Source organism: Tubulanus polymorphus, chromosome 6 (genome assembly GCF_964204645.1).
Source record: "Tubulanus polymorphus chromosome 6, tnTubPoly1.2, whole genome shotgun sequence".
In the NCBI taxonomy this organism is placed as follows: domain Eukaryota; kingdom Metazoa; phylum Nemertea; class Palaeonemertea; order Tubulaniformes; family Tubulanidae; genus Tubulanus; species Tubulanus polymorphus.
Window position 1 is genome coordinate 16,334,955 of NC_134030.1, and position 27,422 is coordinate 16,362,376.

Consider the following 27,422-nt stretch of genomic DNA (forward strand, 5'->3'; position numbering starts at 1 on the left):
TTTACTATATAAAATCACAAGGGATGAAACGCCAGGCCTCCGCTGTACTTAAATTTTCAGCCAGAAAGTTGGGACCGTGATTTTACATAGTAAAGCGTGACGACCGTCTGATAATGATCCTTAACGACCAGTTGTTTATCGAAACTTCATAGCGGATAAATGAACAATATAAACACAAGGTATTTCCGTGATATTTTGAATTTATTCGCAGTTCATATTTAGCGCCATTCTCGCGAGATTATCAACAACCCGGAAATAAAATCCAAGCCCATCGCCAAACCCCTGTGGCCGCAAAGTATGAATTGTGCCCGAAGCATAATATGGGATTCGAACCTACTCTCAATGTATGGCATTAGCTTGCCAAAAGACGGTATAGCATCAACTAAATTGCGGTGGAGTTATCTTGATTGTATTAGCCTAAAGGTTAGTGTCAACAAATGGTCCATTATAGTCCTCTAATTTATGTGGAGAGTTCACCAAGCACCTTAGTGTCTGATGTAGGCCTAGTTAGTTACCTAATCGATGGTGATAAGCTTTTTATGATCGGATGGGCTTATACCAATAGGCAACATAGTTGAATGCCAGTCGTTGTTACGGTGGTGTCGGGTCAAAACGTCCTCATGTCAAAACGTCCTCGCATACCAGGTCAAAACGTCCTCGTTTTCGTCGGTCAAAAAGTCCTCACTTCGTTGGTCAAAACGTCCTCACTCTCGCCAGAATAACTTAATCATACAAATAAATTCCTTCAATGCATAGTTAATTTCTACTGTTGTTAGTTAGGCTAAATCGACTGAGTTATACGCTTTACTATGATCTGTGATGATAGGTGGCGAATGAATCAATCGGCGCTCTCATCTGGCTTGGAGTTCTTTATATCGGCAACTCTTGAAATGGAAAGTTTCAGGTGGCCTTACCGAGCCAATAATTTTTCTGATTATGATTTTTTCCTGTAGGCCTACGAAGGTTATTCAAAAACCTTAGCTAGGCCCAATCATCGATAACATTTGTGATCGATGAAACCGCTGCGTTTAAAACACGATTACATGGCATTCGTAATTAAACAACAGCATTCGTGAATGGGTGATCGTTCGAATCATGATACTGGTTGAATAGCCCCGCCAAGTGTGTTTTAATCTGAAGGAACGAAATCGAGATACAAAGTTACAATTGTTAGAGATCAATCTTAATAGCTTATGGAGATGGAAAACACATAGGCCTACATATACTTTAATTATGCTTAAGAATATTTTCAGATACGTTCTTTTAATTTTCATGTGATGAATATCACTTTGAAGAGATATTGAATATACTTTAAGTTTATGTGTTTAATGATGATTCAAGCTTAGCTATTTAGGGAGAGTGACATCCAATTGGAGTAGAAAACTTAATTGAGAAGGGAAAAACTTTTAAATAAATTATGAGATAGCAAGGTAATGAATTCCAAATAAATTATAATTTGGGTGCAAATACATTATGAGTGAGCAAGGTATACCAAATAAATCAACATTCAAGTAGGCCTACAAATAAATTATGAGTGAGCGATGAAGTAATTAATAACTAATAAATCATAATTTAGAAACCATAATTTAAGTACAAATAAATTATGAGTGAGCAAGGTAGGCCTAATTAATTACAAATAAATTGTAAATTGTGTGGGTGAAAATGAATTATTATTGAGCAAATTGCATTTGTAATTAGTGAGCCAAAATCAGCTTGGGGCAAGATTGTATAAATACCGTTTGCTCTGGGGTCTCACCATTCATTGGTTGGACACTGTTCAACTGCAACACAACGATACTACAACGATAGCGATAAAATCGACCGACTTTCAACAAAACCAAACAAGATGATGGCTGGAAATAGCGATTTTTGTATAGATTGCTGAAAACTTGTTTGCCCAAGACAAGAAGCACTGCTGTGCGAATCCTGTAATTTATGGCAACACCGAATCTGCAAAAGTGGGGTCAGTAGAGACGACTATAGAATGGCTGTGAGGGGCACGCTCGAAGTAAATTAGAAATGCATCTGGTGTCGAGAAAATAGCACTGTGATCGAGCCAAATGCTGAAAGCACGCGATTGTCGATTTTACCCGTAGTCCAGATGGAAATACCAGAGAGAGAGAGCCGTCTCGCATAGGCCTATCCCAATTATCCGAGAAGATGAAGCCATGGAAAATATCCAAGAAGACTCAATAGAACTGGGACCATTTGAGATAGGCCTACCTCATGATCGTGCTATGGATGAACCATCCCTGGAAGATAACACCCCCTCGAAAACGCTACCGGTATTGATGAAAAACAAGATATCCAATACGAAGTGGTGACCAAAGGCTCACAGAAAGGGAAAGAACGCCTTCTCGATACTCATGGCTACAGTTATACTGTTTAAACTCACCGCGCCAATGGAAATAAAGTATGGACATGTAATGTCAGAAATAAGAATGTTTGGTGTAAGGCTACTGTTCGACAGCATGGTCAATCTTACACCCGCGGTCCACAACTGCACTCTCATGAGGCCACACTGGGTGCAAGCCGGGCAACTAAAGTCAAAGCAACAATAAAAGAAGTGGCAAAGAGTGATATCTTTACGTCAGCCGTTGGAATCACAAATAAAGTCATCCAAGAACAAGGTCTCACCACAACCAGCAAACCGATACCGATGATAGGTTTAAAATCTAGCTCGAGCTGCAAACAGACACCGCCAAAAGCTACGACTGGCTACAAGTACCTTCGGCAACTCATGGCATTGCCCTACCTTCCAGCCGAGCATATCACACCTCTTTTTAATCGTCTAAAGGGAAAAGCTACAACACCACAGATCCAAGAACTGGTTAATGACATGGATGAAACATGGATACGTGGTAATATCTGGGAACCGAGCAAGTGGAGTGTATTCAACCAGTCGATAAGGACGAACAATGATACCGAAGGATGGCACGCTAAACTCAACCGCCAAGCAAAGAAAAACAGCCTATCTGCTGGTTACACTACTACACGAAGAAGCATTAATGGTCAATCTTCAAGTGAAGTTTGTGTCCGACAGCAAACTGAAAAGAATACAAAGAAAGAAATATAGACAGATTCAGGGAAAAGTCTTCAAGATATGGGAAAAGTATACGGAAGGAGATATTAGCGCAAAACAACTGCTCCGTGAATGTTCACACATAGGCTAAATGGTCCTGTTGTTGATTGATTCCAGCCTCACCAAACCCAATCATATCAAACGGTCCTTTTTAGGACCATTTAATTTCCAAGAAAGTTTAAATCAAAGCTCAGATTTGCGCTTAAAACCCACAACGAATACCCCCAGATAAAATGTCCAATATAATAATCGAATGCGGTTAGAAAGATAACAACAGGGTTTCATTTAAAAATGTCAAACAATGACATGGTTTTGATTTGGTGTCACCCTGCAAAAGAGAAAAAAAATCTCTAAAAATCTTCGCAAAAATCTATATAGGCTATAGTTGTACTATACTCCAGGGTTTTTATCGTTCATCGTCACGGGCCGTTTTGCAATGATTGGACAGGGGATTTCGAATCAAATATAAAAACCAGTAGGCCTACATGATAGAAATACGTATTAGCAAAATGATTATAGTTCTTTGAATGTTTGATAAGTAAATTGAACAATTAGTCGAATTTGATGACTGATTTCAAAACTGATTTTTCGAAATATCTGGCAGGCACACGTAGGCCTATGTGTAAAATCAAAAATTCATTATGAATTTAACAGGATTCCATTTCATTTATCATTGGATTTATCTATTTCTGAAGCCGTAACATCTTCTAACAGTTATTATTAGAATATCATTAGTAAAATCAAAATTTTGTCGTTATTATCATTATTCAAAAATGTGCGAAAATCACCCGTTTCTCTGTATTCCGACGATAATTACTAGAAAATAGAACTACCAATCAAAAAACTGTCATCAAACGGCAAAAATATAAGGAATATACTACAGAAAAACCAAAAAATATTCACTGGGTTTGGAAAAAATTTTTACTTTTTAGCTCTAAAAACACCATTTCGCAGATTTGACGAAAACCAGTCAAGTCAGAAGAAATTGGAAATTTACTCAAAGACCGCAGATTTTTTTAAACATCAGGTTCCTAAAGGTGACTATTGTAAGATGCCGCCCTCTCTACCACCGCTGATTGTGTGCGGAGAGGACATAATACAGACGAGGACGTTTTGACCGAGGACGTTTCCGATCGAGGACGTTTTGACCGGAGGACGTTTTGGCACGGGGACGTTTTGACCGTAATTTGTTACGGTTCCCTACAAACGTCTGTCGCTAAGTATCATATAGGCCTAGAGGTTAACTCCTGTTAATTGCAATGCAACAACTGATTTTAGTGTCAAATCAAACCTTTGTACTTAAATAGATAAATTAGTTAGGCCTACCTTGTTGACTTTGAAAACGTTTTTTATAATAAAATCTTTGTTGATTTAAATTGCGAACCGGAGAATTTATTGATTTGATTTGAATTGAATTGATTGCCACTATCGGGATTTCCAATACGGACTAAATTAATAAAATGTGAAAATTCAATATGTCTCTCTGAAATCACTCTAAATGTTATTTTTTGTTGATAAAACGCATAAATTTTGGTCAATTTTAACCTTAAGAATTTGAAACAAGAGTAATATCTGTTTTTTGAGGCGACTAGTCAAAAGTTTTGAGCTACTACGATCGTCAAAAGCTACTTAGGATTACAAATTTATGCACAAACAATAGTTAACTTCCATCTGATTACAGAACAGTCTGTTTGAGGTAAGTTGATGGTTTTTTAAGTGGTGAAATAGACGCTCAAAGCCTCATCCCTCAAAAGGAGGGACGAAAATTAACCTTATATGAGCACTTTCGCCCTAGACCTTGTTTGAGGAACAAGGGCTAGGTACTAGACTAATACCAACATGGTTTGTGAAAATATCCGATCGTGAAACTAAACCACAGACAGGTGAAACTAATGTTGGCCTACCACAGACACTGTTTTAGACTAATGTCTATTTCAACCTGACTTGAGAGCATTCTGCGTGGCCTAGCTCGCTAATTTTTGGTAGTACATACCTGATGAAGGTCTTAATGGGACCAGAATGGACAGGCAGTCGTCCTTAAGTTCATTTTTTAATCCATTAGAAACTGTATTGAAGGATATCCAAAAAGTCTTCACTGAAAGAGGTTAGGCCTAAATGAAGAGAAGTGACTCCATGATTTGAAAGTTTAACAATATGTTTCCATGCCTACGTACCAAACTTCAGTTGGTAGGCATGGAGACATATTGACCCAAACTGCAGTTAGACCTTGTCGATTTTGAAATTTCAAACGTTGAGTTCGACGCGAAATCTTCAAATGTGCAATAAATTCTATATTTTCTAGCTATTGCAGTTGTTTCGTTAATTCATATGATCTTCCAGCTTTGCAAAGGCGAATTTTCCGATTTTATGTCAATTCACGCACTCGACACGCGATCTCAAGATGGTGACCTTGAACTTGAACTAGCAATAAATCCGCAGTGAATTTTATTTCGTAACAATTCAAATAATGTTGTATCTTATTAAAGTTAGAATAAACACGATCAAGTTATAATAGATTCTGAATTTCATGTAAATATAGGCTCCTATACGCAAAATAAATTGGAAATAGAATTCATTTCGGTTCGGCATTGCGCTAAGCAGTGTGGGAAATGACAGTCACCATTTTGAGATCGCGCATGGAGTTCGTGAAGTTGGAAGATGGTATGGAATAATGAAACAACCGCAATATTTAGAAAATATAGAATGTTTTGTGCATTTGAAGCCCTCATTCATCAAAATCGGTGAAGGATTTCGCGTCGAACTCAACGTTTTAAATTTCGAAATCGGCAAAAACCGGCATCGTAGCATTTTCGGTCCAGGCGATTTCGGCCTTAATTTTGTGTTCAAAGACATAGGCCTATAATTTACGAACTATTCATTGGAAATTAACAGGATCGGTTTCGTTAGAAGCAGGAAGCTATTAGCTTTCATATCATGCTTGGATTATTGAAATTGGATGAGAAATAACGAAATAGTAAGTGACTGAAGTTGAGTAGTTTGTGAGCGTCGTTAGCCCCCTTGTTATTTTATATATACTATAGACATTGGATTAACAGATTATCGTTTTTAGCCCATATGGGACATTAGTCCCAGCGGGCTATTGCGTTCACCTTTCATCGGTCGTCTGTCCGTCCATCCATAGACTGAATCCAGTTGTTTTGCGAAGTTTTGAAGATGCTTCATTGTAATGTCTTGATATTTGAGTTACACATGTAACTACCCTAGACACATCTTCAGCCCAAAAAACTGGCCCTGTCAGTTCAAGGTGGCCGACTGGCAGCCATAGTTGTTCACCAAAATCAGCTCATTTTACACATTTTTGAGGGAAATTTTGAAGACGCATCGATCAATTTCCTTGGTCATTATATATATTTGAATACCCCAAGGGCCCATCAGCACAGTGTTTTCAATAAGAAATTAACAAGCCAGGTCCCTTAGAAAAACAGGAGGGTCCCCCCTATGTCACAGTCCCTGAAACAAAAGCTGGTTTGAAAAACAGGCGGGTCCTTAACAAACAACAGACGGACCTGGGACCTGGCTCTTATTGAAAACACTGCAGCATAAGAAAATTGGGACATCTGACACAAGATGGCCGTCCTATGACCTTTTTAGTGGCCAAAAATGTCAATTTTGGCCAGAATTCTAGGTCCTGTAGCTTCCTACTGGTTTGCCAATTCTCATTGCAATTTGTGATGGGTATTCTTTGGAAAGGGATGTTTTATACCTGAGACAGGTATTTTTGATCAGCCAATTAGGCCTATGAAGCAATTGGCGGCCATCTTGGTGTCATCAGTACTCATTCGTAGGTGGGAAAAAGTTTTTCCGCATTAAATTGATACCTAAGCATATTGTGTTACTATATTCAATTGGAAAGTTGTAGCCCATAACGTGTTCTATGATTTTGGTGAGTTTCAAGGTCATTGGTTTTTTATGTGGCCACCAGGGGGCGTTGAATAATACAATAACTTAGTATTTCTATAGGGGGCCTATTGTAGGCTATTTGTACCTATGCATATTTTGTTACCACAATCAATTGCAAAGTTGTAGCTCATGACATCTTCCATGATTTTGGTGAGTTTTAAGGACATAAGTTATTCTATATGGTCACCAGGGGGCGTTAAATAGTAGAATAACTTAGTATTTCCTTATTAGATTGGTACCTAGGCATATTTTGTTACCATGGTCAATTGCAAAGTTGTATTTAATGACATGTACTACGATTGTGGTGAGTTTTAAGGTCATTGGGATTTGAAGGCCTATATGGTCACCAGGGGTGTTGAATAGTAGAAAAACTTAGTATTTCAATATTAAATTGGTAACGAGGCATATTTTGTTATCACAATCAATTACAAAATCATAGCTGCTGACATGCTCTATGATTGTGGTAGGTTTCAAGGTCATTGGTTATATATGGTTGTATATGGTCACTAGGGCGCGTTATGTATTGAAATTGTTAGATTGTTGAGCATTTGAAACCACTTCCCAAGTGGGGATGGTGTCCCTGGACCCATAGTTGCTGGTAAAATCAGTAGGCCTGCTCCAACCAATTGAAAGTGAATTTTTCATAAGATGGACAGTGAATAGCAGTGAAATTCAAAATTTCTAGCCTGAATTTCCTGTAAAAAGTGTTTACTGTGGATAAAAGTGCTTTCGCGTGCTCATTTTTACCATACTCTTAGAGCTGCTATGAACCCTGTTTTGGACTTTGGTCTAAGTTGGTTGAGATCCTGATGTTATTATTAACGACCTGACAGCTAAAACGATTAATGGAAACACCGCGTGTTGACATTGAGTATATTTACAGATGTTTGATTGTGATAATGGATTAAACATACACCATCATGTAAATTTAGGAATGTTCATATTAAGAATTTCGTTTCTTGTTTACTAAATTGTCTGGAACTTCCAATTTCCTTTCCAAAATCTGAAGGTTCATGGACCCCTTGTTTTTTCAAAAGTTCTTTAAAAATTATTTTCTTGTTGCAGATAATTTCAGTAAGAATGGTCGAAGAAGGATTAATGAGTCAAGCCCAGAAGATTTGGTTGATGTTAGATGATATGGCTGACAATGATCCTCAAGCCTATTCAAAATTCATTGACAAAAAAATAACTGAAGGCCGGTTATACATGCAGCCTCCTAATCCACATATGTGTCTTCAAACTCATCTACAGGTATTGTATTACTGCCCTTTGCAGAGTTAGCAGTTGCATGTAAAAAAAGATTGTTGCACCCAGTTCCAGTAAAATGAAGCCCCGGGCGGACCACTTCCTTCAACATGTGGGAAGCACCCAAGTTCTTAATTTCATGGGAAAAGGGTTATAGAATTGATTCCAATCACGGGTGGAAATCCCCGAGATAATTAAAAAAATGGGGTTTATAAGAAAATACCCGTGAAAATGAAAATAAGGGTGTATGTATTTCTAAAATGTGACAAAAATTAAAATGTCGACAATTTTTATGGACGAATCACGGCGGCAGAGTGCACCTGTGATAAGGCGGAAATAGTTCGATGTGAAGGCAAAGCTTTTAAATGATTAGACAGTCAGAGGTGGTTTATTAACTTTTTGGTTTACCTTTGTCAGCGATATGAAGTTGGCATTGAGCCAATTCATGTAAAATCGCGGTACGTTTTTTTATGTGAGCATTTATTTCATTGGTTCTCGGCTTAAACGACGTATAATCGATGCGATTGAAGACATGGTGAACCTCCGTCGATGACATGGTCAACATTGTTAAAATTCTACGAAAAACAGTTTTTGGCGGGAAAATTCTTAGCTCTGCGTATAAAATTGCAATGACCTCGATTGGGGGGCGTTGTCTCTACGAGGGAATGTGATTGGCTGTTTTTGGGATTTAGGGGAATTCCGGCGCTACTAAAATAATCATGGGAAGCCATAGAATGGCGAAAGTTTCATTGGACAAGGTGTCGTATACGTGCGAATTTCAAATGCTCATTACTGGTGAGAATGTAATTATTATCTGCCATAAGTATTGTTTCATTTTAATACCCGGTGATTGATTTGATTGACATTGAAGTGTAAGCGAACATTCACTTACACAAGGCCTCCATGTGCGCACGGAAATCAATAGATTAGACTGTTGCACACACAAACACATGCGCGTACAGTATACACTACTATAGTGATACTGTAACGCTGCTTGCTGGCGCGTTTGACATTTCATCAGCAGAAGATGAGCGCTGTTTTCTGTTTGATAGAATTTGTAATAAATTGTAATTTCTTGTGACCTGAAAATACTAAGCAACAAACTATAGGTATAGGTCGAGGTCTGAATATTGTCGTGGTAAATTCCAGGATTTAAAACAATCTAATACGCCGATTTCTTACTGCACCAGTATTTTAGCTTCCGCGGCCATACATTCAGCCACCCTCTGATATGTGACATCATATGAATTTTATTTGAATATTTTTTCATATGAAAAATATTTCTTTGAAAATATTAAATAGTTTCCATGTTGCGCCTGCAATCTTTATTTTCATAACAACAAAATCAGTCAAAGTTTAACAAACGAACTTGAAGATGGTCCCTAATGTATAACTTTCAGGTTATATTAGGTCTAGTTTACACAAAATAACATTGTTAGGCTCAAAAGAGCCTTAAGGGATTGTCAGTGCCGTAGTAGCCGGAGCGACTAGTATTATTCGCACCATCAACTGTTCAGCGCTACTAGTTGGAGTCGCTTTATCACTTTTCCAGCCATCAATAAACGCTCCCTATTATGCAGAAACAGAAATACATATTTTTCAATAGTTCCGTGGAGGAAAAAAACCGCTCTAGTCTGTTAGAGATTCCTTTAGCGACTTTACTTTGTATGTACAAAATATGTTCTTACCATGACAATCTACAATAAAATCTATACTTATGAATTTTACACCGTTGACACGTTCAATTAGGCCTAGTTTATTATCAAGATAGAGATTCATATTGATTTGAGACCTAGGACCAATAATTATAAACTGGACGTATCGGCCCCACTCCGCGCGGGTGCGCCACCGTGCGGGATTTACGCGAAGCAGCAAACACAAACATGGCCACTCTCTCAATTTTCAATGATAGAAATCATGTGTGCATTTCAATTATTTCGGCTGTTAGGGTTTTAAGGCACAATATAAGTTGATGATGTGATATGGCGATGTTAATTAATGATAATTCCGCAGTGAAGCTAGTCACGAACGGTGCCGATTGAGTGTACAGCTGCCAAAAACACTGAAATGTGCGTAGTTGCGTAACTATTTGCAATGAATTGCAGACAAAACATGAAGCCTTAACGGCCGTTTAAAAAAAAAATATACCAATTGCAATTGTAAAATAAAAATGAGATAGAACCTAAGTTAAAATTCTGGCCATTTCTAAAATGTTATTACTAATTTTTAGTCAGTGCCGAACGTTTAGTTTTCCAACAATAATGAGGGGTGGTAGGTAGTCATGCAATTCGAGTCATCATTTATTACACGTTACTTCCGTGTTGTTGAAAATCTCGCGAGTCCTGGACCAAACCCCAATGAACAATGTGATCTGTATGCTGGCCACAAATGCACACAGATCTTACTACACTACCCATTACACACTCCAGTACCCACAGCTTTCATATATCCATCCAAATATTTAGAATGTCTTTCTTCCTGGGTGTTGCTCACATTGACTGATAGTCTGTTTGAACTATTGACGTAATTCATAAAGCTCTGTATTGAGGGTAATTTCTAAGTTTTAGGGATTCTTATCAATCGCAAAAAAGATACTATCATCCGCTAACAGAATAGATTCTAGACATTCTTTGATACAAAGTAAGAAAAGTAGTGGTCCGAGTATGGACCCTTTTGTTACACTTGTAGATATAACTTCCTGCTGGATAAATGGTTTTATATCGTATTTTACAGATTGGTAGCGATCATTTAGATAGTTCGTAAACCATAATAGGGGAATGCCTCAGACGCCATAATGCTCTAGTTTAGAAGTTAAATTTTCGTGTCACATACACGTATCTATCCTATATACATCTTCTGGCTGGATCAAAATCATGATGGCCGACTGACAGCCAATTGTTATTTGCCAAAATCAGCACTTTTTACATATTTTTAAAATTTTCAAGGGGAACTCTTTGATCAATTATCTTCATCTTTGACATATGTTTGTATCTCCCCATGCTGCATCGACATAACAAAAATTGGCTCGATCAGACAGAAGACGGAGTCGTGTGACCTTTTTTGTACATATAAAGGTCAGTTTTGTCCTCAATTCCGTGACCTGTAGCTCCCGAATGGTTGGCCATTTTTCATTGAAATGGGATGATATACATTGAGAGGGGCTCTTAAGCATATCAGACACATTCTTTGATCAGTCAAGTGTGACGCAATCGGTAGCCACCATCGGAGACCATATCGGTAGCACGATGACATCCATTTTTGATAGTGGTGAAGATCTTACACGCCCCAATCCTCATAACATGTAAATCCACCAAGTGTTATCAGTCCTCATTTCTAGATAGAAAAAGGTTTTTTGAGGAAAATACCTGCAGGTTTTAACTTATAGTCTTGATATTTGATGAATCCTATCATTGTCATAGTATTCATCTCCTCACGTGTATTCGGCTTTTTATTCTCGCCACCGGGAGGAGTTGAATAATGAATTATATACAATTTCCCTATTTATATTTGTACCTATTGCAAAATTGTAGCTTGTCAGATGTTCTATGATTGTGGTGAGTTTCAAGGTCATTAGTTTTTAAAAATTGACACCGGGAGGCGTTGAATAGCTGAATAACTTAGTAGGCCTACATTTATTTTCATATTGTATTGCCTCTAGGCATTTTTGTAACAACAATCAAATGCAAAATTGTAGCTAGTGACATTTTCTTAGATTGTGGTGAGTTATAAGGTAATAGCTATCTTATGTTTACCAGGGGCATTGAATATTGAAATTTTCTGTTTGTTGAGCATTTCAAACCACTTCCCAAGTGGACATGGCAGGGAAGAAAATCTTCCGACCATAGACGGATTTCCGACCTTTTCTTTATTCCTGAGAACAGTGTAAATCACCTCAATCGCTTTAATCACCTAAATCGCGGGCGTCACATCGGAGCGCTCCGTAGTTAGGAGTGCTCCTTAAGACGGTTTTCGGCAGTTTTTAGCACAACTGTGGAGTCGGAGAAACCAATATGGCGTCTCATTCAAAAAGCGGCTCTAATTCAGGCCCAAACTATTAACATTTTGACCAAAAAGAAGTAAGTTTTTTGGCTAAAAGTTACTGATTTTTGTTCCCCAAAAAAATTCTTTTTTTTTTAAGATAAATATTTTCCGACTTTTTCAATATGGGCCGTTTTCATCCCTGACATGGTGTCCCTGGACCCCTAGTTTCTCAATGAAGTCATGTAAACGATTATAGCCAAGCTTTTCCGATACTTTGAATATTGAAGGGAGAACAAAAATAGGCTGATAGTCACTAGATATATTGAAAATAGGTATGACATAAGCAATTTTGGAAAGATTCAAATCAACCTCAGTAAGCTGCAGTTGAAAATGTGGCTTTGATATTTCATTAATGACAGACTTGAGTAATTTGTTACTAATAAGGTACGGTGCATTTCAAGTGGGCATGGAATCTTAGTTTTATTTAAATTTTGAACCAATTTCAGGAGCCCGAAAAGATGAAACTTTTTATAAATGTATGCAGCTGGCATCGAGTTCCTGAACCCAAATCAGATGAAGATCCAATTCCTATTTGCGGGGGAGATTTTGAAGATCTAGAAGATAATTTGCGATCAGGTTTGTAAACATCAACCTCCTTTGATCTAGACACGCCATCACTTGAAGGAATCTGATGGTAGGCCTATAATGTGGGACTCTACCTTCTGTGGTAGACCCATCCTCCCTTGGAGAGATTCAACCCAGATGACATCAAAAGCTTCTGTAGAAATCCCTGTCTTAGTACCTCTCTTGCATGGATTCAAACCAGCTCTCATCCTGAGACTCTGCAGCTGTTTAAACTGCTGCCTTTGCAGACCCACCCACGCTCACAGGGATTCAAACCAGATGGCATTGTGTGATAGTGTAAACCCCTCTCCCCTTCTTGTAGACAAAGCTTTGCTCATATAGCTACCTTATTAAACCCCCTTTGACAATATCACCAATTGCCAATTGAGTTTTATCTAATTGAAGGTAACCCACAGAGAAACACTGTAAGAGGGTATTGACATTTCACTTCAAATTCTAAGAGCCATTTTCAAATCGTTAGAAACAATGACATCAGTAGCAAGTGTACGTTGAGTATACTATTGTTGATTTCTAAAACGAAAGAGGCAATGAATATTTATAAGAAGTAAATCTTTTTGAATGTATTTGGATTTCGAATACTTTGCGCATTCACATATTTATACTGATGAAAATGTGCAGTAGTTTGTGTCTTATTTCATTTACATATATATTTATATACATACTTATATGCGGATGAATGCTATGCTATCCTAATTTGCATGATAAACTCACATTATGCCCTCCATCGTTGCGATTCATTCGTGGCTAGATTGGCGCCACATCATGTCTGAAGCTCAAAACAGGTCGCATATTATCCTATCTGAGTGCTGGCTCATAACGAATTGACAACCAGTCGCCAATTTTTCAGTCGGAGAATTTTTGTGACATGGATTACGTATACTTCAGTTAGATTAAGGCTGGCTTATGTCGACAAGCAACGCGACGCCTACCGACTCCTACCGAAGCAACTGAGAGCAACCGCCATCGCAGCCCAGCTTATGTCGACTGCGCTCCGATTCACAGCAACTGAGGCCGACTAGCGGGATATGAGATCCTCCCAGTTGCATCCCTGTTTATGTCGGTTGCGATTACTAGCAACTGCAACGGCTCAAATGGTCACGTGATAAGCATTTTGAGAATAAATTTGAATTATTAGGAAATATATTTCTATTAGAAAGCTATTTCTTTAAGACTTTGATCTCTCTGATTCTGTTTTGAATACAACGTGCTAGCGACATCATATAAAGATTGCCGCTCACACCATAATTCTACCAATTTCGTTTTTAGATCTTCGGTCCAGTCCTCTGCCGTGCTGAAGGTTTGGTTTACGTTTTGAACTACTTATATTTGAAAGATTATGACTAATTACGAATGACGCTAACTAGCGGTGATAATTTGTACTATGTATATGCGGTCACTCATTGGCTGGAACCCCTGCGCTCAGTTACGTCGCGTTGCAGATGAGCTTATTTCGGCTGCGATCGAAAGCAACTGTCCGCCTACCGTAGGCCGGAGTAGAACATGGGCAACTAGCCGGATACGGCTTGCGACAAGTCGATAGGCGTCGGGTTGCCGTCACAAGCCGGCTTATGTCGAACCGATAGAGCAGCAACTAGCGGCCTCTCGTAGGCCGCTAGTTGCCGCTAATCGGCGATAAACCCAGTTGCGTCGGTAGGCGTCGTGTTGCTTGTCGACATAAGCCAGCCTTTAGACTGATTAGACCAGTCATTGGGCCATCAGACGTGTTCTATTTCCTACAACAGTGATCAGATCAGGAACAGATCTTAGGTGACCTGAGTGTACTGAAATGAACAGCGATGCAGTGGTGTTGGAACGGTAGAAATTTAATATTGAATGACGTTGAGTCCTGACCAAATAGGTGACTCGACCTTGTGATGTGATGTTAGCGTTCTTAAGAATAAACTTATCGCAAAACATCCTCAATGTTGAAAGTGGAAATATGAATGCAATTCCTTTGGATGAATAGAATTTTTTTAGCAATTTATCTGAATGTTCAGAATATGTTTTTCTTCTTGTTTTTATCTAGGTCAACCATAACCAACATTTTTGGGTGTGTGTTGGGTTTGGGGAGGGGTCACTTACCCCTCTAGGTGTACGCTTCTCTAAGGGGCCAACTTGGAATCTGTTGTTGAAATGATTGTTTCCTATTGCCTTTCTTTTTTCCTCTCAACCGAAATAATCCTAGTTATTTATTTATACCACCTTCCTACAGTGATGTGATACTGTTGCGCTCAAAACCCAATGCAAATAGGCTCAAAATGGGAGTAATAAGTCCTTTTACAGCGTTCCAAATAGCTTGCAATGAAAAGAAACTGCTTGGTACAGAAAGTGGGAATCCCATTTGAGATTTGTGGGTGTTGGTCTCATGCAATGTGGCGAGATCAGTCCTAAAAGGGTAAAGGCAAGGCTGGAAAGTGGGACCTGAAATGCCAAGAATGAGTTCTTCTGATTAGATAGAATTTTAGATTATAATTATCCGGTTATACGTCTTTAGACTTTGCATGGCCCATGGGGCTCTAGTTGAAATGGCTCATAGCATTTGAGGTGAAGTGTCAAAATCCTCTAATATTTTTCTTTGATTGTAGGTTTTATTTTTCGATTGAATTAAACGGTCACTTGTCTATGAAAACCAACTTAGTTTCCTCTAATTTTAGGGAAATGTAAAGTGGTCGCTGTTGCGTTAAATCCCAAAGTTTTAGAAGATTATGGACTAGAATCGAGTGACTCTGCAGGCCGGGAGGCTGTTGTCAAATTAATGTTCGCATTCCTCGAGGCGATGCATAGCGGCATAAAAATCTCAGTAAAATATCAAATATTCACACAAAAAATTACACATAAAGGCCCCATCGAGCGGCTGCAACAGTCATTAATGACTGCCCTGAAAAAAGCTCATGGTCGCCTGATCAAAGACGATATGACTGAACTAAAAAACTCTTTTTCGCCCTTGAGATCGTTAGATACAGATTCAGTCATGAGTCAGCTTGGAAATATTGTCGTACCAGAAAGTACAAATAAGTCACAGAGGGGAAATAATGAGGAAAATGGAATAAATTTGACACCCAATGTGACGACTCCAGCTCAGCAAAATAATAATTTGATTGAAGAGTTATCAGCGACCGAGATAATAGTTAGGCAGCCTAATCATACTGTGGCAAGAGGGGATCAAGGGTTGGTCATCGAAATACATCTACCAGGAGTGAAGTCTGTGAAAGAATGTGAATTAGAAATATCCGAGGTAAAATAACGATAAGATCATAGATATTGTGATTCATTGAAAAAGCGTTCTCGATTCTCGAACAGATTATGATAAGTCTATTATGATTATTATACCTATTGCTACAAAGTGTAGGGGGGTATACTGGAGTCAGGTCGTCTGGCGTCCATCGTCCATCCGTTGACACAATCTTGTCTGAAGATCTCTTTAACTACTCTCTTCTTGCAACTTTACACATGTTTGTCTGGATATGTAGTTGTGCATGTAGTTGTGCACTTTATACATGAGAAAGCTGATGTCAGATCAACTTCTAAATGAAGCAGATTTGATAATGAAAATGCGTTGCAGATATGTAGTTAGTGGAAAGTTTCAAGGTCACATGATATTCCATGTGGCCACCACGGGTGCTGAATGCCACGGCAGCCATCTTGAATTTTTTGTTAGCACCACAGCCTATAATTCTAGATTGATTTTCATGAAACTCAGAATTTGGGCAGGTGAGATGTCCCACCCTTATTCAAAATAGAGGTAATCGGTCATTAAATATGGCCGCCAGGACAGCTATCCTCAATTTCTGGTTAGTGTGTGGATTTTCTGAAATTTAGTTAGCCTACCAGGTTTAGGAAGATGAGATGTTCGCCCCTATTGAGAATGAAAGCAATTGGCCATCAAATAGGGCCACAGGTTGGCAATTTTGAATTATCATGTTAGCACGATAGAGTTGCAATTCTTGGTGGATTTACGTGTTATGAGGATTGGGGCAGGTAAGATCTTCACCACTATCAAAAATGGATGTCATCGTGCTTCCGATATGGTCTCTAGTGTAGACATCTTGATTTTCTCCCTAGCATGATACAGCCAATAGGTCCTATAATTCTTATTATATTTACATGAACAGGGTTCGTAGTGGGCCTTGAAATCCTTGAATAGCCTTGAATTGTCAAAAGGAAATTCGTTGAAAGGCCTCGAATTCAGCACTTTGGTCTTGAAAATTGATTTCAGGGCCTTGAATTTCGAAAAGGTGGCAAATCTGTAGATTTATGATTGTTTTTTGTAATGATGGAAATTTTGATAATAGCGTGACGATGTCTACTGCATGCTTTATAAATCGTATCTATCTTTTTTTATCCTTGGAGACCTATGTTGTGCAGTAGGTGTCTATTTGAGTCATTGGGGAAAACCCACTACTACCGGTATGTATATTCATGATGAATCATCATTCAGTTGTGTTTTATTACTGCATGTATAGCGCTTTTCACGGAGATGGTGTCAATTGACTTGGACCATGTATCCCCTCCGAAATCCCGCCAAAAACATCTGGTTGGTGTTTACATCAGATTTAACTCATTGCCTGTCAAAAACGTACTGGTACGTTCGATATCTCCCATCACTTGCCTGCCAAAACCGTACTGGTACAGGGACGGATACAGGGGGGGTGCACGAGGTGGCTAGCCACCCCCCAAAAAAAATTTTTAAACACCTATATTTTCTTCAGAGATGAGAATTCCCCGCGGATCCGCGGTTTCCCGCGGATTTCAGTATTGAAAAATATCAATTTTCCAAATAGTCCAAAAATGATGTAAAAGTATGGGGGGGGTGATGATCTCACTCAATTGGTCCGGCGCGATCGGTAATCAGGTGAACCGTAAAAGCGTTCAGTGCCTGTTTTACTTATCGTCACGTAAAAGTATCGCATTTCAATGCATATTCATTGCAACACAGTGATTTTGTATGTACATTTGTACTACGATGAGTTTGTATGTATTTTATCGATCGGTTGCAGACACGCACGCACAGCAACAGTAGTAACGTATATAGGTCTACTTACTGTTGCTGCGTGTGTGTGGCGAACGCTTTCGGATATTATACACTACTTGGTGATGATTTTTAGTGAGCATTCATCGGCGCATTTTTACTGCAATAATTCAGGGCTCGACCCGTAATGCATGAGATGCTGAATGTCATCAAATGAGGATGTACCACATTGGAACTAGCCATTACCTTCCAAAATATAATAGTCGTTCATGGGTTCGAGATCGCTCTAAGTGCTCGGAATTGCCCGTATTTTGATGTGTACATTATACTAGTAATACATGGTATAATATTGTCTCACTGTGTAATTGTGGGTTTGAGAATGGCCCAGAACGAGTGTTATCTTATTTTTCTGGCCGCCCAAATGTTTTTTTCATTTGCCACCGAGAGGAGTTTTAGAATGCTTCTGAGAGCCTCTAAGCACTTCATTTTTCAAAAAAAATTTTTCAGCCACCCCCCTTTATAAAATCCTGTATCCGCCCCTGTGGTAAGGTTGACTTGTTTCTTAACTTTAACGATATATGGCGAATTCATTGCACAACACCAGTTAGTTTGATGCTTTTACTACTAAAACAGATTATCATCAGTCGTTTAATGCAGTGTGTTAGTGACGTCATCTATTGAAATGGGGTCTGAACACGCATGATTGGGCATATTTTATGCAAAATACCCCCTCTGCACTAGTGATTGCTGCAGATTTTATCACTTATAGAAGAAATGATTACATCTTTACAGCATCTCAAGGAGTGCTTCGACAGCGTCATACAAAATGCGCTTTGGATTGGCTAAGACACTAGATCAATCGATAGAAGGCGAATTTGGTGACTGTTTCTTCTCACTGAACGTAGATGAGGCTACGAGTAAATCAAACAAGAAAATTTTGACTATTTTGGTTTCGTATTACAGCAAGATTGAAAAGCAGGCCGTTGTTAAACATTTAGCATCCAAAAACATGATAACAGTTGATTCCGAATCTGTATACAAAGCAGTTGTTGAAGTTTTCAACGATCGCCATTTATCATCACATCATCTGATGTCAATTCTTCTTGACAGTTGCAGTGTTATGCATGGGAGTAAGACTGGATTCGAAACACGAGTGCGATCCAATTTGCCCCACACCTATTGGACATAGACGGAGATAGCCTTCATCATGTCCACAATGCTGCCAAAAAATATACTCAGAATATGATTGGTTTGTTGAAAAATTAATTTCGGACATTTGTTGTGACATTAAGTACTCGAAGGATATCGAAAAATGTAGCTAGAACAACTGTAGCTAGAATTTTTGGTATGAATTACACACAACCCAGAAACGTTATGTCCAGACGAGGTGGTTGTCGGTACACGATGCGGCATGCGATTTGCAAAGAAAGCTCAACATCTACGGTCTACTGTATTTTGGTTTTTTTCCAGTCAACATGCATGTCAACTACTTAGCGATTTGTGTTGCTGTGGTATCTCAGAAAATGATCGAAAAACAATAAGGAATTTACATCACTGCTGGAAAGTATAAACGACTTACTGCTGATGGGCGAGCTAGGAGAGCTGCATCACCGATAAGCTTTTTGTGCAGATAAACAGGTCATGCTAGATATTATTTAAGATTATGATATTTTGCTTCACAGCTCCGCGGAAAAGATCGTCATGATTTATATTTTCACAGCGTGTTGTTATTCACGTCTTTTAGTAATATAGGCCTTTTAAACAGGTAACTTTTGGTAGCAAAGTATTGTAATCTTTCTTATAAATCATTTTTATTTTAGGCTGAAACTGTACATTAACTTTTATCTCTTTGTGCTACCCTTAATGAAGCGATACGTGCTTATGTTTCAGAAGACCGAACCAATGGTAGGTCTGCTCAATGACGAACAGGTTGCATTATACCGTTAGTTTCTCGCGCTATTTGTTGACCCATCTGCCATCTGCAATACCGAAAGTAGATGCAAAACTTCTAGAAATAGACATTGATGCAAATATTTTGAGCAATAAATTGATTTTCTTTGGTGAAACTGCGAAATCAGTACTAGCGGGAAATAAGGATCTGGCAGGTGGTTTCTACCTTTGTGCTAAACGAGCATACAAAGAAACAGCAAAACACTTGACCAAAAAATGTCTATCAACAATGAATTGCTACGAGCAATATACACGATTGACCCTAGATGTCATGGTTCAAAGGTCACATTGGCCGAAATGAAAAAGCTGCCAAAATTAGTGACAAATGTAATTGCGCCACAAGAACTTGATACGTATAACATGCAGGTTCATCAGTACTGTGCCAACAAAACGTTGCCACCTGCAACCGATACTGATGGCAATTATGTCAGAATTGATCAATGGTGGACGGAGGTAAATTCAATCCAAAAATATGAACATCTCTATCGAATGATTTTCGCGATTTTATCGTGCTTGAGTTGCCCGGTTGTAGAAAGTAGCTTCAGCATTCTTGGTGATCTTCTGAATACTCTGACAACGAGATTGAATATAGAAACCATCAATGCTATCCAGACTTTCAAATACCCACTAAACAAACCTGCTGTTCAACATTTTCACAGGCAATGACGTCATGTACGACCCTGTAGATGAAAATTTGGTGAGAAACATCCAAAATTCTGCTGGATGTTACAAGGCTGAGCTGACAGAAAAGAAATTGGCAGAGTCCAGGAAAGCCATCGAAAACTTTCAACGAAGAAATGTCGGGAACATGTGATAGAATCATGAAGGAAATCGAGGGAGGCTCACTTAGCTGCCAACAGTGTCGCCCAAAACCGTGGCGAACGGAAGAGGCATCTGGAATTACTCGCCGAAAAAGTTTCAGCTAAAAGACAGAAGTAAGACGATGATCTCTAGGGTGAGATCGTAAAGTCGTGTTTATTATATATTTTAGATTGTTCGAATAAATAAATTCTTGATTTTTAATTCTTTTAATCTGTAGATAGTGGGTTTTAATCTTTTTATCCATTCACCACGTTTGAGTGTGGTTATCGTACTAAGGGGCTAACTTTAGACACGTGTATAGATGACATGGACTCTACGACTTTAAAGTGTTTGTCTATGTGAAATAGCAGTGTAAGCTCTGCTTTTTGTAATTCTAGAATTAAAGTGAATAAATATCAGTTTGTCAAATTATTACAGTCAAATTACGAATTAATGATATAGTGGGTGCCTTCTTTTCCTCGGACATGAATCGTCGGGGCGCCTCACACAACATGGTATGATAAATTTCTAACGGATGATTGATATAGCATTTCACCAAGAACTTTTGGCAATAAGACCCTATCCACCAAGAAACACTGATAATTTATTGTACGAAGGACTGATTAAATGTTCCGAAAGCTAGGCTTTAAAAATGGTACCTTGTTTTTCCACTGCTGAGTTTAAAAGTTGACCCGGCCGGCCGCCTGTCTACCCTGTACAGTACTCTTTTTTCATGATCAGGCTAACAATATCAGACCCGGCAGCTATAGAAATAAACTGATAATAAAATTTTATAGGAATTTACAAAATTTACAAAAACCCGGCCGCTGCGGAGTAGCTAAGTATACTTTTTTAGCCAAAATATTTATGGGACTCGAAACCAACAGAAAATACATGTACAGTCATAGATGGCGCAACCAACTGGCAGCTCTGTAAACGGTGGTTTTGTGTATTTCTATGGCCCACTGCGTCTAGAGCACCCCAAATTTACACAATTTTCTGGGGGAGGGCCCTAAGACCCCCCTTTAGTGGCTTTGCGCCTTTGGTGCTCGCTTCCTGGACATAAGTTTTTAATTCCTATATTTCTTTTATCCTCCTTTATGATCCCTGTTCGAGGTTTTTTATGGCCTAATAGAAGGAAAAAATTTGGACCTGGAAAATAATATACGATAAAAGTGAATCTATGGAAAATCTAACTTCGTTACATCCGAGGTAGACTGTATAATTATTTTTAGTCGAAGTATATAAGCAGGATGCAAATTGCAATACCGGTAGCTGTGTACTTTTTGTATGTACTGGTACTGTAGAATTGTCCTGCGTGCTGAGAAATAGGGTACTGGACTAAATGTGGTCATGTACTGCATGCGTACTGGACCCATTCCAGGCGCCGTACTCGTAGTTGCGTAACCCCACCAGGGCCATACTGAAATGGTATTGTCACACCTGTTTTTTGTTAACTTTATCAAATCACGCAAATATTTTATACACTATGTTCGATTTATTGTGATAAATTTGCTGTTTCAGAAGTACTTACCGCCTACAAAATCTACTGGGATCCATGGGCTTGGTTGATTGTGGGACCAATGCGATGTGGGACTAATAACACGTGGGACGAATGACACATGAAACAAATTGAGGAACCAATGAGATGAGGGACTAATGACATGTGGGACCAACAGCATTCTTCCAATGGATTAAGCTATCTTTTATGCTATGTGTTGCTTGACACTATTTTCAGGATGATCTTTCATTACAAGTTCCGGACAAGTTTGATCTGTATTTGAAACTGCCCTCTATTGTCGATGATACTGCGGCTAGTGCAAGATATAACCCAAAGAGGTCGCTGCTTACAGTTACTCTACCTCAAGAAAAGCAATGAGTTTGGAGCTGAGAGCCTAGAAATAACTGACACATGGCAGAGAAAAACTGAAAATGAACAGTTATTGCTGATTCCAGTTTCGGATCTACACTTAGATTTTGTGCAGGTATCAATTTGCAGTTTGAGCCCATAACATAACGCATTCATCATTGTAATTGTTAAGTGTGGGCAATCACTTTTTAGCTCCGCCGTGACCGAAGATCAGCAGAGCTGATGGGTAAGGGGCTTAGCTGTAGTCGTCAATCCGTTCGTTCGGGCGCTGTCTACTTTTTCTTCAAATAGCTACTAGTCCTACAGGTTTAACCAGATCAATTCCACATTTGGTATGGACCAAGACCTACAAAGCTACAGAGCCATATTAAGATTGTTCCCTCAGAGGCACCCTTAGGGTTGGAGCTTCTATTTCTTCAAATTGCTCCTAGGATCTTATCCCAGATCAATTCCAAGATTGGTATGGATATTCTTTGGACCAATACGTACAAAGTACAGAGCCCTGTTTATGGACCTTCGCTTTGAAACTTTCTTCCTTTGGTACAAAATAACTTCCGAACAAGGCTTAGTTTCTCTTCGGAACTTTTAAAACATTCAATGCAGTAATAAAAGTTCTAACCCAATTGAATTTTTTCGGAATCCGTTGCTTATTTATCAATTTAGTTATTAATTTGTTGTTGGAACTACATTTCCTTTCGGAAGAACACATGCCCTTTTACGTAAATTCATGCTTCACACACGTGGTAGACAAATATACTCTGCTATATGATGTATTGATCTCTGCATGTATATGAAAAACGTGCGTCGCGCGTGGCCTAGTTAAAGTTTTCCTGGAAACTGCAAATGATTCAACTGCCAGGGTTCGTCGCGGCTGGCGGTAAAAGTAGTTGATTTTATGGAAGGGCAGTAAAATTGGGAACTTGGAAATTGTTCAATTTACGAAAATAAACTGTCTAACAAACTCGTACACAGTGTATAGAAATTCATGATGAATCGTCCATGCTGTTGTGTGTGATGGAGATCGTATCAATAGACAAATTTTCCTGAAAACTTCTGGATTCAATCGAGGGGGGACATCTTAGGCTTTTTTGATTACTTGGAGTACGGATTCTCTGAAATTCTGCCTAAACACTTCATGCCGAAGATAGGTAGGCCTATGCATTTCCATTCAAAATTCGAAACGTTTTTTTCTCGATATTTTCGGCTTCCTTATTTTTCATCTAATTACATGTATCTGTGAAAAGTTGGTCTTCTCTCAGCATTTGAATTCAATCCAATAGTTTTTAACTATTTTTAATTTGTTCTACTTATATTGTTATACTATAATCTCTAATCTAGAGTACCAATGTAATTTTGATCTGTGCTGATTAAACATGCTCATGTAAATTTAGGAAAGTCCATATTAAGAATTTCGTTAATTGTTGTTTGGATTTTGCCAGAAGGTATGAATCAATAATTGGAAATAATTGCGACCTATCATAGGCCTACATGTAGTCCCTTTGGTCGAACATAGATGTTCACATGGGGGGGGGGGGGGGGTAAGGTAAAGGACATTTAGAGGTTATTTACAAAACAACAGTATCGGTGTATTATATGTTGTCCAATTGTTGCCGATAAAGTAAATTTGTACTTATTATGATGTTTTATTAGAATTATGATTGAAAATCGTTCTGCACCGAAGTGGGCGGTATATCAGGGGGCACTTCATCAAAAACCTAGCAATACGTGGTTTAGACTGACTGAGAGCGGATCGGCATGTCGCAAAACGTCTCTAGCCTGCCGAACAAGTGGATTTTTTTTCTTGAAAGCGCGTGAGGGATTTTCTTAATGGAAAATGCATTCCACCAGTCATGAGTGAATTTATACAGAAACTGCACTCAGATACTATTACTTTCTATCGATTTTCTATTCCATACGGGGAATCCTCTGTTGTAGTAGGCTTCGATCCTCATCCACTACTTGCCAATTTCAAACATATCTGTCTTTAACCATGTGGACATTGGTCCATTTATTATGAAAGGCAGCTTTCAATAAAACAGGAAATGTCTTTATAGAATAAAATATAAAATGTCTTTATAGAAAACAACTTAATAAAACAATAAATGCTTTTCGAGTCAATTTGTGTCTTGAAGAAAATGAAAATATCTTAAATTCACTGATCAGCCAGCCGCGATTATATAAGGGAAGATAACTAAACATTTTCAGTATTTTCCCCATAAAACCTTGGAAGGAATGCAGAAAAGAATTAAAACGAGTGAATTTGATTCAAATGATGGGCAAAATGAAAAATAAACAAACTTGGCAAGTCGATTGAAAGTCAAGACTGAGAGAACAAAAAATTTATTTTTTTTTCTAAATTTGATGAAAACATGGACGACTAAAAGAGATGAATTTTAGCTTAATGATTTTCGCAGAATTTCGCCAGCTGGAACCGTACTCAGTACAAATAATGTACAAGTGATTTGAAAATAGCTAAAGCATTTACCGGTACCATTTTCTTAAGGCAGTGGATGGTTCCTTGTGTTAAAATGCGTACGTGTGCTTTGATATGATCTAAGTGCCAATGACTCTTTACTCTAAAAGGTTGTCTGATTTTTGAAATGTGTTTAGTTTATGTACTGTAATTTATCGAATATTTGAAGTGATAATGATGAATGATATCAACAAAGGGAGTGTAAAATGATGTGTAAATTATATATATAATAAATTTAATTTATTAATTGAATTAAAAAATTTTGATTTTCGTTACTTAACCTTTGTCCTTGGTTGGTTGCATTAAGGGACCGTTCATATAGTTCAAATGCGAGCCGTATGATGTGCTTATGAAGCTAATTGCTTTTAATCTAAATGCGCCAAGTTTTCCAGTATTTGATGTAGGTAAATACTAGGCGCCAGTTGCTCAAAAATTAAAGATAACGGATGAATACCACAGTAACAATGAAGATTTTTAGATTGTCACGTCAATTATCCACTGGTTAACTCCCGAACTTTTGAGGAACTGGCCCCAGGTTGACTTCAAAATCCCTGATGAATTTGCTTTACACCAGCCTTTGTTTAACCCTTTTACTTGCTGTACTATAGTTGACACACAGGCGACACTAGTTCCAAAACCCGGAAGTAATTTCTCATTTTGATATTTGAATTTCGACCTCAAAAACGCCTCCGTAAATTTGATATTTTGATGAAGATTCAAACATTTAGACTGTAATTAGAAGCATAATATAGGTTTAAACGACGGATATAGTAATCTGCGGTGTCTTTATTTATAAATATTGATAATTTAACACAAAATTGTGGGTATTCTGACGTTTTAGGGGGTCTTTTTATGCTGGACCCCTAAAAATGACCCAACCCAGTTGACCCCTCTTTCAAAAACCGGAAATTTAATCTTTCAGCAACATTTCGTGGCTATGACTATGAACTACTACTTTATGAAGTTTCAATGCCCTATGTCCAATAATTGGGAAGTTATGAGGATTTAATGAGCAAATTTCAAATCATCTTGCACACACAGGACTTAACTTAAAGTTGCCGGCAGGTTAAGGGTTAAAATAGAATAACACGCCCTGGACTGTTGTCCGTTTGGGTAATGTAACTTAGGTGGCGAAACTTTACATATGTAAGATTTTCTTAAGCAATATACTGAACTTCGCTTAAGGATCTTTGGGGACAAGTGATTTTTATTCGGAATGCGAGAAAGGTGACTCAATTTCCCACATCCCCTAAGTGGTCATACATCCTGTACTGTTTGGGGGTCGAGGCACAATATTACTGTATGATGTGATATGACTAAGTTAATAAATGATATTGCCACAGTGAAGCTAGTGGGGAACTGTACCAATTGAGTATACGGTGTTCAAAAACTTGCGCAAATAACTACATGCATTTGCAGTGAATTTCAGACGAAATAGATGAAGCCTTCATGGCCGTTTACAAGATGATAGGAATCAGAATTGTCCACCAGGGATCCAGGGACACCGTGCCCACTTGGGAAGTGGTTTCAAATGCTCAACAATCTAACGATTTCAATATTCAACGCCCCCTGGTGACCATACACAAATCAGTGATCTTGAAACTCACGACAATAATAAAACAAGTCACAAGCTACAGCAATCGATTGTGATAACAAAATATGCCTAGGTACCAATATGATGTGGAAATAAAAAGTTATTCTTCTATTAATTCAACGCTCCCGGGTGACCATATACCGAAATTAATGACATTTACTCACAACAATAATATAATGTCATAAGCTACAACTTCGCAATTGATTGTGGTTACAAAATATGCCTAGGTACCAATATAATGTGGAAATAATACTAAGTTACTCGTATACAAAAACCAATGACGGTTAGGTACGTGGAAATACTAAGTTATTCTACACTTCAATGCCCCCTGGTGACCATACACCAAAATCAATGACATCGAAACTCACAACAATAATAGAATATAGCTGCAAAGCAGCGATAATGGGTTTTCTGCACAGCCTTGTTCGTATTCTTGATCTTGTCTGCATAGTGTAGACCAACGAATGCGTGTATGCTGACGCAGCCCCACTATACTATGAAAATGAAGGGAATTCAAAATCCTGTTCAACGGTCACCACGGTTTTATAAAAGGAAGGTCTTCAAACAGTCAATTGGGCTTACTTGAAACCATGTATCATTGGACAGGATTGTTAGGCCTTAATTAGTCTTTATAGATTTCAAAAAGCATTTGATAAGGTACTACATCAGCGATTACTAAACAAGCTATTAGGAAATGGTGTAATGATCATGGGTCGTGTAGCGAAACTAGCGGATTCCGCCGTACATTGGCGCTAAATTTAAAATCACCTCCCGGATTTCACCGCTCTCCTCCTATCTTTGTATATTATCCTGTTAATGTCTTTTAGCTGTATTTATTCGGCGAGACCGTGTTGTATCATTTTATAAATGTCCGTGTTTTGTAAATTGGTC

General features: G+C 38.4%; 1 protein-coding gene across 5 annotated transcripts; it reads left to right on the forward strand.

Annotated features, from left to right (window-relative positions):
* The first annotated feature begins 376 nt into the window (after positions 1-376).
* Positions 377-25,145, forward strand: LOC141907402 (PIH1 domain-containing protein 2-like). 5 transcript variants are annotated; one of them, XR_012619483.1, is made up of 6 exons: positions 377-423; positions 8,069-8,254; positions 12,736-12,865; positions 15,529-16,109; positions 22,333-22,579; positions 22,657-25,145. XR_012619483.1 is itself a non-coding variant. In XM_074797028.1 (6 exons), the coding sequence occupies exons 2-5, from the start codon at positions 8,084-8,086 to the stop codon at positions 17,240-17,242; spliced, it is 900 nt and encodes a 299-aa protein (XP_074653129.1). In that variant the 5' UTR covers positions 377-423; positions 8,069-8,083; the 3' UTR covers positions 17,243-17,281; positions 22,333-22,449. The 5 variants fall into 5 exon arrangements, 4 of the variants coding, with proteins under 4 accessions (XP_074653129.1, XP_074653130.1, XP_074653127.1 ...); XM_074797028.1 differs by lacking the exon at positions 22,657-25,145 and adding an exon at positions 17,225-17,281 and having other exon boundaries at positions 22,333-22,449; XM_074797029.1 differs by lacking the exons at positions 22,333-22,579; positions 22,657-25,145 and adding exons at positions 17,225-17,281; positions 18,636-19,162.
* The last annotated feature ends 2,277 nt before the right edge of the window (positions 25,146-27,422 follow it).